Source organism: Brachyhypopomus gauderio, chromosome 14 (genome assembly GCF_052324685.1).
Source record: "Brachyhypopomus gauderio isolate BG-103 chromosome 14, BGAUD_0.2, whole genome shotgun sequence".
NCBI classification, from domain to species: domain Eukaryota; kingdom Metazoa; phylum Chordata; class Actinopteri; order Gymnotiformes; family Hypopomidae; genus Brachyhypopomus; species Brachyhypopomus gauderio.
The window spans coordinates 17136998-17149931 of NC_135224.1; the positions used below are offsets into that span (position 1 = coordinate 17136998).

The following is a 12934-nucleotide window of genomic DNA, read 5'->3' on the forward strand; positions in this document are numbered from 1 at the left end:
TACAAAGAGAATTCCATAAAGCACCTAGAAATGGTTTGCTTTGCCAGTGGATGTGCTGATGCTGTCAACTACCACATTGAAGGGACTGTTCTGCTTAGAGGTAGAAATATGAATATGAACTGCTACTAGCTGGGCCACTCAATGGAAGATGCATTCCCTTTTGAGTCTTGGTCCTCCCAAGGTTTCTTCCTAATCCCAGCTATAGAGTTTTCCCTTGTCACTGTGGGCCCTGGCTTGCCCATTAGGGATCTGGACCCATGCATTTGTAAAGCTTACATTAAAAATAAATTTAATAATATATTGACTTGACATGTTGGCTTTACATACAACAGTAATTACAGTTTTTTGCATTTGCTAAGACACAAAAAGTGGTCCTTATAGCACAATTTCTGAAACAACTAACCCATGTAGCCTATCTATTGACCGGGTGTGCCAAACCTTAAGCACATTCTCTGCCTTACACTCATTTAGAAATGCGAAAACACACTTTTTGCAAAACTTTAAACACAGTTCTTCACATAAGACACAACATTCAAAACTGAAAACCATGTGTTTCTTTTAGAAAACACTGCCACACAACTGCTACACTCACCTACCAAAATACCATACACAGTTCTCACACGTTACAACACTTCTAGCTAATTTTTACAAATCGTTATCAGAACTTGATCCCTATAAAGAGGCCATAAGTTGCAAATCTTGGTTTGCACAACAATGGAGGCTAATACTTCACAGAGAGGTAGAGGATGAGGAAGAGGACAAGGAAGAGGAAGAACACAAACAACCATCACGGATGAGATCCAGGCCACTTTGGTTGACCATGGAGGCCATCGTGAACATTGTCATATAAAACACGAGTATACCTTTACGACAACTACAACAGCACATCATTACTGACAACATCACTTTCAGCAACATTCATTCAGTGAGTCTATCTGCACTGGGCCAACTCCTGAGAAGACATCAAGTGCATATGAAGCAGCTACACAGGGCACCATTTCAGCGCAACTCTGACAGTGTGAAGGAACTGCACTATGAATATGTGCAAGTATGCTCTGCTATCCTCTTACTTATACTTTACTCCAGTGTCCTGTGCCACACAATGTTGAGTATGATACATGCCCATTTCATTCGGTCAAATACAGTACTGTAATACTGTAATGTTTGGTTTCAGAGAGTAATGGAGCTAGATGTTGCAGCAGTGGAACACAAGTTCCTTTATATTGATGAAGCTTCAACCTTGCCAAACCAAGACGCAGAGGAAGAAACATCATAGGACACCGTGCCATAGTCAGTGTCCCTGCAGCGTGGTGGGAACGTCACAATGTGTGCAGCCATTTGCCACAATGGTGTTGTCCATCATCATGCTACTTTTGGTCCTTACAACACTGCTCACATCATCACCTTTCTCAACACACTACAACTCATTCCACATCACCAGGGAGATGGACAAGAACAGACCAGGGACGTTGTCATCTGGGACAACGTAAGTTTCCACCGTGCTACACAAGTACGACATTGGTTCACCGAACATCCACAGTTTGATGTGCTTCACCTCCCACCATACTCACCTTTCCTCAACCCTATTGAGGAGTTTTTTTCGGCATGGAGGTGGAAAGTTTATGACCGCCAACCCCACCATCACATACCACTTCTGCAGGTGATGGAGGAAGCTTGTGGGGACATTGATGAGGGTGCATGTCAGGGCTGGATACGTCACTCAAGAAGATACTTCTCCCGCTGTCTTACCAAAGAGGACATCACCTGTGATGTTGATGAAATCTTGTGGCCAGACCCAAATACAAGACAAGATGCACCCTAAATTTGTCTGCTATTGTACAGTATTTTTGTCCTTTTTGTTTCCATGTGTACTGCTCAAGCAAAAAGTAAATAAACCTTGTTACTATTTTACTTTGTGGTGTTTATGAATGTGCATAAAAACTTCTGTATATGTGAACTATGGTATACTTTTGGAACAGACTATACACTGAACATTTAAAAAACACATGGTAGTAGTGTTTTCTATTTATCACATAAGTGTGTAGTCACATATAAGAGAGGCTAATCATCTGATATTTGTGTGTAGCGTTTAGATGCAAAAATATGGTTTTGGCAAGAGTGGCAAGAGTTTTGGTTGAAGTGTGTGCTTTTTCCAAAAGTGTGAGATGTTTTGCCTGTTGTGTGTGTAGCATTGGCTTCTGTGTGTTAAGTTTCGACAAAAGAGACACAGTTTCAGAAATTGTGTCTTAGCAACTGCAAAAAACTGTAATCTATTTGGTTCTAGAATTAGCTTCATAGTTACATTTCTTGACTTGTACAGTTCACTATACATCATAAACATTTGGTTTTTATATTATTACCTTTTTATTTTCTTGCATATTATAAAACAGCAAGCATATGGCTTTGATTACTGCTTATGCGTAATGTTCTATTGGTACTTCAAGAATTTGACAGTTAAATAAACACAAAAGGTAACATTTGTCCATCTATACAGTGCACAGCTTCATAAATATCAGTTAGCCTATAGCATTTCACCTGCCTTCTGTGAAATGTCAAATACTAAAATATATAAAATATTTAATATACTAAATATTACACTTCATACACTCATCACAGAAACACAGGTGTAGAAGTTTGTGGGAGGATGGCGCAATGTTATTATGACATCACAGTTACCCATAGTTACCCTATGTATACAAAGTCCTGTTCGGGTTCATTAGTTCATTACCATATTCCGGCAAGACGACGATAGGATCAAAAAAAAGGCGCGTCAGGTCAAACCGATATTTACGCACAGCGAATAAGACATGGATCGTTCCCTTTCTCCTAAGGGTAAGTCACGCTATTTTTTCAGTATCGGTTTACAGGACGTTATTGAATAGAAAACATAAGCACATTTTTCCAAGACCGACTTAACCCAAGCTTTTTGGAGAAGCATGACTAACCTATGTTAGCATTGCTAAATTTTCTAGTTAACGTTAGAAGACATTAGCGCCATTAATACTAATTTATTTTACCAGTACATCATGGGGTGTGGTGGTTAACGCTGTCCGGGTCAGGAGCATTTGACACGCAATTAAATTGATTATTTTTATACATTTCAACTGAAGGTGCAAAGTTAATGAAATCAACACATACTGGACAAAGATAAATGGAACACATTCAACATTCAAAACATATTATTACTAGTGGTGGGACTTTAACGCGTTAATTTCGATTAATTAATTACAGGAAAATTAACGCACTAAAAAAATTAACGCATTTTAACGCATTTAACGGACGAGACACTTTTGCACCGTGGAATGTTTCTCAGTGAACGAGTTCCAGACATACAGATTATATGGACCAGATGGAAGTAGGCTACAAACAAAAATAGTGTTATTTACACTTTATGTAGGAAGGAGTTCGCTTATCACAGGAGCACTTCCACCCTTCGTTACCACCTCAACGCAAAACATGTTGCGGCTAAAGCTGGGCGTACACTGTGCGATATTTTAAATCGTGTACTCAGCTCCAGCTCAAACTGTACGACTAAATCGCAGGGAGAGTCGGCTCGTGGAGCTGCTTCAACAGTGCGATACTCTCACGAGGAGCGATTTGAATTTCACACATGTTTGATATTCTTGCGACGCTGCGATTTCTGATCGGGAGTTGTGAATCGCTCCTCGTATACCTGTGTAAACTATACGATGCACGACACGCGATTGAGCCGAAACGAGTGAAAAATCGGCTGAAAATGGGCCAAAAATCGCAGTGTACGCCCAGCTTAATGCGCAGGTCAGTAATGATAACTTAGCTGCTAAATGTATTCCTAATACGATAGGGTGACCAAACGTCCGTAATTCACATCCTGTGAGGAAATGTCCTGGTTTTTAAATTACCTTCATTGGACCATTAAGACTGGATTAAACTTTCGCGAGTGGCCGTAGCGCGCGACTCCGCACACGTTTATACATGACGCGTCACATTATTTGTGTTGTCCGCTCCCTGTGGTCGAAGATAAAGACTTACAAGAAGCGCTGCGAATTGCGTCAACTGATGCAAGTTACGAACTACCGTCCAGGGGTGAGTTTCCTAAAACGTTCTTAGCGCCAAGTACTTCTTAACCTCGTACGTAAGAATGAGGTAACGAAGTACTTGGCGCTAAGAACGTTTTGGGAAACTCACCCCAGAAAGACAATGTCGAAGAAAATCCAGCAGCTGTATGATGAGGAATAGGAAGTAAAACAGGTTATTGTGAAGAGCGCCACAAATGTGGCTCTGACTGGGGATCACTGGACCTCTGTTAGCAACAAGAATTATCTTGGTGTGACAGCTCATATAGATGATGAATCTATAGATGATGAAGATCCAGTCATTTGCTTTGAGCATGCAGAAGACCACTTCTAGGCACTATGGAGATGCCTGTGGCAGAAGCCTGGGAAATTAAAGAAATTGCTAAAATGCTATTAAAAAACATCTTCTGATTTACTTCAATTCTTCCAATATCCTGAGCAAAACTCCCAAAATTAAACAACATTTTTGATCAGAATTTCCAATGTTCTGAACTGTTTTCTGCACACTACACATATATTGGTCTGTGTAGTAGACTGGTGGAAAAATAAACAAGATGTTTAGTTTATAGTTTTTTAGTTTAGTTTATGATTATGTTCATTGATTCATTCATCATTCAAACTTAAATTAATATTTCTCATGTTAAATACTGAAATGCGATTAAAATGCGATTAATTTCGATTAATTAATTACAAAGCTTCCGATTAATTCGATTAATTTTTTTAATCGCGTCCCACCCCTAATTATTACCCAACGAAATACTCGAGCTCAGTAATTTCTAATCGTTTCAAACACCGCAAAATCATGGACGGATTGTTCTGAGAGACAGACTGCATTAAATATCCTACCTGCAGCAGAAACCAGAAAGGGCTCTTTAAATTGAGAGCGATGTGCGGCGTGTTCATGAAGCTACTGAACCGCTGCTGTGCGTAAATGCGCACATTGTGATTAATTTAAAAACGCTCCTCCAAACTTTCCATATGCAGAGAAACTGCCAACGTCTGAGCAGTAGCCGCTTGTCCTTCTGTTGACTGCTTGCTCGCTTCGTAGCAAAGTGACGGCTGATATTGTACTCTTTGAAAACTGCAACCGTTTCTTGTCATGTCAGACATACAGCCGTTGATCGGACCTCCGTGAAAAAATATTTTGTTGTCCACTTTTTTTTTAAACACTCGGCACTCCGTGTCCACTTTTCTTTTCTTTGCTCCGCTCATTTTTACCGAAGGGCAAAACGGCAGCAGGAAAGTTCCACTCCAACAGGTCAATGTGTCTGGACTAATGCGCTATATATTGGGGGAAACGAGGATATTGCAAATGAAAGGGTGAAAAGGGGAAATGAATGACGATTTTACTATAATTTAGACACGTTCGGCGGGTCGGATTAAACGTGATTTGTTGGGGGTGGCGAACGTAACACTCGTGACGGAGTGTTTTTTTCAATAGCCCTGAAATAAATGCTCCGGTTTAAAATTAATTCTCCCGTCAAAATAAAAAAATATTTTTAACAATATATTCTGGGTCCTTATAGGACTGCGTTCGGGTCCGGATCCGGACCGCCGTCCGCCTGTTAGTGGTCTATACAAACTAAATTGTGTTGGGTAATTTCCACTTCCAGTGAGCTAACACATCCTATCTTGCATATATCTTGCGATCGCAATTACTACTACAAATAACGATACACACACTATATTTGCTTATATATAATTATGATATATAATTATCTGGTGTCTTAGTAGTGAAAGGCATGGGAGTTTAAAATAAACTCTAGCTTCCGAAAAAAGGACGTATTCAACAAAATTCCACAATAGAGCCAATGGATGGGACTTTTAACTTTTTAAAATCCACCTCGGAAGTAGGAGCAATCCACCGAACACAACGCGAGCTTTAATCTCGCCACTCCACAAAACACCCCCCCCCCCCATGTCAAAATAAATGACCCCCAATATAAATGATGCATTATGTTGCTAATATTATGTTATATGGCTAATGTTAAAATAATCCTAATGTTACTTAAAGGTTACAAAAACATTGTGTTCTCTTCATTTTAGCTGAGGGCAAGGGGAGCAAGCCCAGGAAAGTGGCCCAGTTCAGGCAGAACTCTGTGGTGCCTGGACCCTCCAGGTGCAGGGACTGCAAGGCCACTATAAGCAGAGCCTCTTCCAACTCTGGCACACCAAGTCCCAGGAGCAGAAAGATCAAGAGTGAAGGGGACAAAGAGGACATCACAGTTTTGGTGCCCGTTGGATGTGGTGAAAAGTCCACACACACCTCGTGGCCCAGTGAGAAAAAGAAGAGGAGGAAGCGCTCTGCCCCGACTGAAGGTCCTGTGGCGGCGTCCCGCTCCTCTGCAAAGCGAGGGAGAGAAGAGGAACCCCTGAGGCAGAGTAGGAAGAGAACAGGGGATGCTCCTCAAGACTTGGCACCCCACCCCATGGAGACGCAGGCGAGGAAGAGGAAGAGAGAGGAGAAGTGCCTAGGTCTGTCTAGAGCAGTGGTTCTCAAACTGTGGTACGCGTACCACTGGTGGTACGCAGAGCACCCCGCGGTGGTACGCCAGATGAACTCGGAAAATAAAAGATGCTTTGAGGTTTTTTTTTTTTTACACAACACATTTTTTTTATTAAAACAGAATTATGACAAGTGCTGAAATTCAGAAACTAAAAGGGATTACTCGTATTATGTGCGGAGAAAATGTCGCTAAACAGTTCGACCTGGTGCATCTTTCAAACGACACGGTCACTCGCAGAATTGATGAAATGGTGGACAACGTCAGACAAACATTGACCGAGAGAATTAAAATAAGTAAATGCTTCTCACTGCAGTTAGATGAATCCCTAGATGTCGCAGATTTAGCCAACTTGCTCGTTTACGTGCGATATGAGTATGAGGGCATGTCGCACGAAGACTTTTTGTGCTGTAAACCAACCACTACCAACACGAACTACAGGAGAACTACATTATAACATATGTGTGTAATGAGCAGGGTTGCCAAATGCGTGAAACACACGCATTTGACCGTCTTCACACGCCACACATCCGATTTCTCACGTCGACAAAAAAAATCTAGTTTATTTACCTCTGATCCACATCTATGATTCAATGAGTTACTAGTTCTATGGTGTGATTTTTGTTTCAATAGTTCCACAAATGCAAAAGTAAATCCAAGAGCAGAAAGTATGTTATGAATGCAAAACAGAAAAAAATATATCAAAAGTATATATTTTTAATATAATTGGTTATTTGAAACTTATTTTCGTTTGCATTTTGACAAGTTTTTGGTTCCATTGTTTTTGTTTTTTTGGATTTTTCCAGTAAGGTCTTTTGCTTCTGGAATCTCTCTTTGCTTCTGGTTCGTTTTTTGCTTCTGACTTTTGGAACACATTTCACGTGTGGGAGGGTCTTAGATGAAGGCGTTCCTCTGCAATCTCCATTGGTCACTGATTCCGGACTGACACAGAGCTCTGAGACCGCCTCTGGGACCAAGCCACGCCCACCGCACCAGCTTCCAGCGTTTTCAAACATGGCGGAACGCGGTGGTTCTGTTTCACAGTAGCATGTAAACTAAGTTTTACCATAAAAGTTTATACAAAGGTTATAATTAATTGGTAAATGGTCTGTAGATATTGCAAATGTACACTGTATAATAACTACATTAAGCATGCTCACCAGCACGAGCTTTTTAAAATTTTAGTGAACTGGATGGAGAGAACATTGATGTGTGGAAGAAATATGAGTATTTGCAATATCTGGTATGGCGACGGACGGGGGGTGGGGGGCAGCTGGTGTACGAGAGGTGATGCCAAATATAGTAAAATCCATAATAGTAAAAAATACCAAAATTAAAGCCAAATACCAAAATTAAAGCAATACTGAAAAGTGGCCACCCTATATACAACCAGCTTTGTTCACTCACACTGTTTTTCAGTGTTCTGCAGGTACCACACACAAACACACATCACATGCATCTTGTGCTGTCCATATTTTATTAAGAAGTGAACAATATTCATTGAACCATTGAACATAGAGATACTAAACATAATACATGTCAGACATGACATTCAGACACTGTCCGACTCAGAGATAAAAACAAAAAGATTTTAACTTGGAGGGGTGGGAGTAAGAAGAGTAGTCCATTGAAACGCAGAGTGCGGATTAATTTCCTTCTCACTTTAGACCCGCGGGGACGCTAGCGAATGATCCAGGAGGAGCGAGTAACTAGTCGCTACTATTGTGAATGTAGCAAAACGGTGACAGAAGCTACAGCAGCGATTAAATTAAAAATAATTTAAAGGCTAGCTTTAAACACGCTCTTCCCTGTTGACTTCTCTCACGGTAATGTCGCGCTGAAAAATATTGACCTGTCTTGTCAATATATGGAGCCAGATCCGTAAACACGAGCCGCTTTCGCCATTCCAGATGGCTCAGTCAAAACCATTATATCTTAATGAACCAATAAATAACATCAGCGGCAAAAATGAGTGTAAAAAATACCAGGGTTCATCATTTAGAACTACAAAAAAATCGTTTCTTATTTTACTATCTACCTATTTTTCATAAGAGTTTGTTTTACCACAAAATATGAAAACTTCAAAACGGCGAATTTCGCCGCAAGGTGACAGATTTTCATGCCTGCATCCAGTTCACTAAAATTTTAAAAAGCTCGCGCTGGTGAAGTGTGCTAAATATTAACTGCCATGCTTAATGTAGTTATTATACAGTGTACATTTGCAATATCTACAGACCATTTACCAATTAATTATAACCTTTGTATAAACTTTTATGGTAAAACTTAGTTTACATGCTACTGTGAAACAGAACCACCGCGTTCCGCCATGTTTGAAAACGCTAGGGAGCTGGTGGGGTGGGCGTGGCTTGGTCCCAGAGACGGTCTCAGAGCTCTGTGTCAGTCCGGAATCAGTGACCAATGGAGATTGCAGAGGAACGCCTTCATCTAAGACCCTCCCACACGTGAAATGTGTTCCAAAAGTCAGAAGCAAAAAACGAACCAGAAGCAAAGAGAGATTCCAGAAGCAAAAGACCTTACTGGGAAAATCCAAAAAAACAAAAACAATGGAACCAAAAACTTGTCAAAATGCAAACGAAAATAAGTTTCAAATAACCAATTATATAAAAAATATATACTTTTGATATATTTTTTCTGTTTTGCATTCATAACATATACTTTCTGCTCTTGGATTTACTTTTGCTTTTGTGGAACTATTGAAACAAAAATCACTCCATATAGTTCGGTCTGGCGCCAACCATCGTGATATAGCCTAATACTTAATTCGTGTCTATTTTACATCCTTCCGGTAACAATTTACATTCGCCCCCCCGCCCCCCCCGTCAACAACTTAAACTTGCCAAACAGCTTTTTCTTTTTTTTTTGGGGGGGGGGGGGGGGTAGTAGGTGGTACGTGGAGGTTTTTCGTTTGACAGTTGGTGGTACTTTGTCTAAAAAGTTTGAGAACCACTGGTCTAGAGTAACACCCTCAACACTACCAGCATTTTACACCTGCTGAATTTTTTTTGACTGAATCTTATGTTGTACAAGGATGTAACTGTTTTTGTTTCATGTAGAGAGCTTCACTTCACGTTACACTTTGGGAGATCTCCTGGGCAAAGGAGGATGCGGCGCAGTGTATGCAGGAGTCCGCGATGCTGATGGAAAACAGGTGAGCATCAGCACACAATACAAGAATAATTGTGGGACCTAATTTCTATTTTAGATTGTGATTAGAACTTTGAAGGAGCTATGAGTTTTCCCTAGAGAGCCTTTGTTATTCACATGGCAATCAAGTGGTCAAGTCTAATGTGCCTTGACCTTTTTCCACTTTTTGAACACAAAGATCCTGAATATACAATGTGATAAGCTTGACAATCTGTGGATGAGTATTTATCAGACTCCAGATTTATGAGTTACCAGAGAAGCTGTGGCTACCATCTTAGATATGTTCACAGCTTCATTCACCAGGCAGTCAGGCTCCTCAACTCCCAGATACGGAACTGACACACACCAACACTGATCTGACCCCACACACGCACAAAAAGACTGCACTGAACCCCCCACCAGAAATATTTGCTGCTCTCCCACAGGACCTAATAACTACCTCAGAACCACTGTGTTCATGTATGACACAATATATCACTCATCTCCGACACCACTCACACCACATTGCACTGTACCAGCACTTTACACCGTCATGTCTGTCAGTTGTCTTCGCCTGTTGTATTTATTGTATTTTTTGTAGTGTTTTGTTGTGAGATTGCCCCATGCTGCACATTTTGCACATTCTTGTACTGCTACCCTGCCACACTTTATGTTGTCTGTTGTACTGTTGATTTGTGTTGCACCACGGTTCCGGAGGAACAAAATTTCATTATACTGTGTACCTGTACTCAGATGTAATGACAAAAAAAAGCCACTTGACTTGACTTGACTTAAATGAACTGACTGTTTTGTGTAAACAACTTCACTTGCTGTGTTTTTTATGTGACCAGATCGCCATTAAAATTGTGCCAAGGAGTGACAAAGAGCAGTTCATCACTGTTGTAAGTCCAATATCTTTACTTATGTAATATTGCAACAATGTCTGGAACTTTTTAGATGGGTAAAATTGCAAAGGAACTATAAACGCAAAACTGTTAATTTTCCATTCAGTGACTCCTTCCAACACGAATAGAAAACAGTTCACTTTTTAGATTCAGGTTTCATCTAATGATTGGTACCAATTCAGATCCCTTTAATGTTAACCTGCTAACTATAATTCTACTGTGAAACTTCAAACGCATACTAACCATGAGTTCCTTAATTTTAGCCTGGCGAAACTCGCAGTCTCCCCCTAGAGGTGGCTTTAATGGAGATGGTGTGCAAGCCGCCTCATTGTGAGCATATTGTGGAGCTCCTAGAATGGTTTGAGTGCGAGGACTGCTTCATCTTGATTCTGGAGCGACCCATCCCGTGCATGGACCTGTTTGACTTCTTGGTCTTGCACCAATTCCAACTGCCTGAGCCACAGGCACGACTGATCATGCATCAGGTGGTTCAGGCTGTCCTTCACTGCCATGACCGTGGAGTTCTACATAGAGACGTCAAGGCAGAGAACCTTCTGGTCAACACAGACACACTTAATGTCAAGTTGATCGACTTTGGTTGTGGTGATCTGCTTACGACCGGACCATACAGGCTCTTTAAAGGTTATTCACCATAGGAATGAAATGTGCACCTCAAGTTAAAAAATGGGATCAAATTAGAGACTATTATAAACTTTTTATTTTGTTACTGATGATTCTCTCTCGTTGTCTCAGGCACCAAGTTATTCTCCCCACCTGAATGGCTGGTTGATAAGACGTATGAGGGCCGTCAAGCCACCATCTGGAGTCTGGGTGTGCTCCTCTACATTCTTGTCTGTGGAGCTATGCCCTTTGAGACGGTGGAGGACATTGTTGAGGCAGACCTGTGCTTCAAGGGAATCCCATCCAGAGGTGAAAAGGCAGAAGCATCTTTAAGATAACTAGAAAGTCTAAATTGCAAAATGATCATTTATGTAATCATTTCATCTGGTAATGTAATACACAACCACAGATTGATAAAATGGACTAATGAAGAATGGAGAATTGGCAATTCAACATTTTGTAACCGTCTTAAAATTATAAAAAGACTTGTTCAGTCTTTTTTGTTAGTGGAGGTTTCTGTACAGTTCTGTCATTTAAAAACGTTGAATAAGCCATTAGAACAGTCAGATCAGAGGTTTCAGATGGTAACTGATTTCCTTTCTCAACTAATTCCGTTGCTACACACACAGAGTGCAGCCATCTGATAACATGGTGTCTGCAAAAGGACCCTGAAAAACGTCCTGAGCTCGAGGATGTTCTTGCACATGAGTGGTTTTTAGAAGGACTTCAGAACTAATTCAGGTTAGACAGGGAGTGTAGAGGTAAATGGTACTGGGCATGAGACTAGAGGACAGTGCAAAATTAAATTGCAAGGTGCAGTGTAATATTGGATGAGCTTATCAAGTTGTTGCTTATGGACCAGAAAAATCTGGGTCAGGCATAGTGTACTATATAACAATTGAATGCTATAAGTGGTATATGCTTATATGTAGTACTTTATTAATCGAAAATGCAATTTAGGATTGTACTATCTGTACTGTTCCTCTATTTATTCTGAGTTCTAAATGGTTTTTTTCCCCCCAATTCCATAGATTCAGTTTTGAGGACCACATAAACCAGCAAACCTCTGGACAGCATCAGAAGGATGAGCAGCTTGAGTGTTTGGGACAGTGAAGATCCTGCCTTCCAGAAATAAAAAAAAATAATGTGCAGTTTGTGGTCCATGCCTTGGATTTTATTTTAGAACAAACACTTACGCAATTGCTCAAACAGAATGAATACTGTCTTCTTGGATATTCTTCAAGTGATCTACTAGAAACTGAAATGAAACTGTTGGGTAATATATAATGTAATATAATTGACATTGTCTAAGATTCTTAATGTGTTAGATTGAAGTGCACTTGGTGAATGTCAAGTTGGGTGATATTAAGTTTATTATGAATAATATACACTGTTCAAAAAATGTCAGTCCAATTTATTTATATAGCGCATTTTACAACACATGTTGTCACAAAGCAGCTTTACAATCGTATGGGTCCAGATCCCTAATGAGCAAGCCAAAGGCGACAGTGGCAAGGAAAAACTCCCTATGATGGTGGGGATTAGGAAGAAACCTCGGGAGGACCAAGACATTTGGGAACACATAAAGGGAACACTTAAACATCACAATGTAACTCCAAGTCAACCACACTTTGGTGAAACCAACCTATTCAGTTAGGAAGCAACACTGAATCAATTTCAGCTGCTGTTGTGCAAATGGAACAGA

General features: G+C 40.4%; 1 protein-coding gene across 1 annotated transcript; it reads left to right on the forward strand.

Moving 5' to 3' along the window:
- Nucleotides 1–6484: 6484 nt before the first annotated feature.
- LOC143474578 (serine/threonine-protein kinase pim-3-like) lies at nt 6485–12590 on the forward strand. The gene is made up of 6 exons (XM_076972086.1): nt 6485–6530; nt 9634–9728; nt 10555–10605; nt 10872–11250; nt 11362–11538; nt 12261–12590. The coding sequence occupies exons 1-6, from the start codon at nt 6485–6487 to the stop codon at nt 12281–12283; spliced, it is 771 nt and encodes a 256-aa protein (XP_076828201.1). The 3' UTR covers nt 12284–12590.
- The last annotated feature ends 344 nt before the right edge of the window (nt 12591–12934 follow it).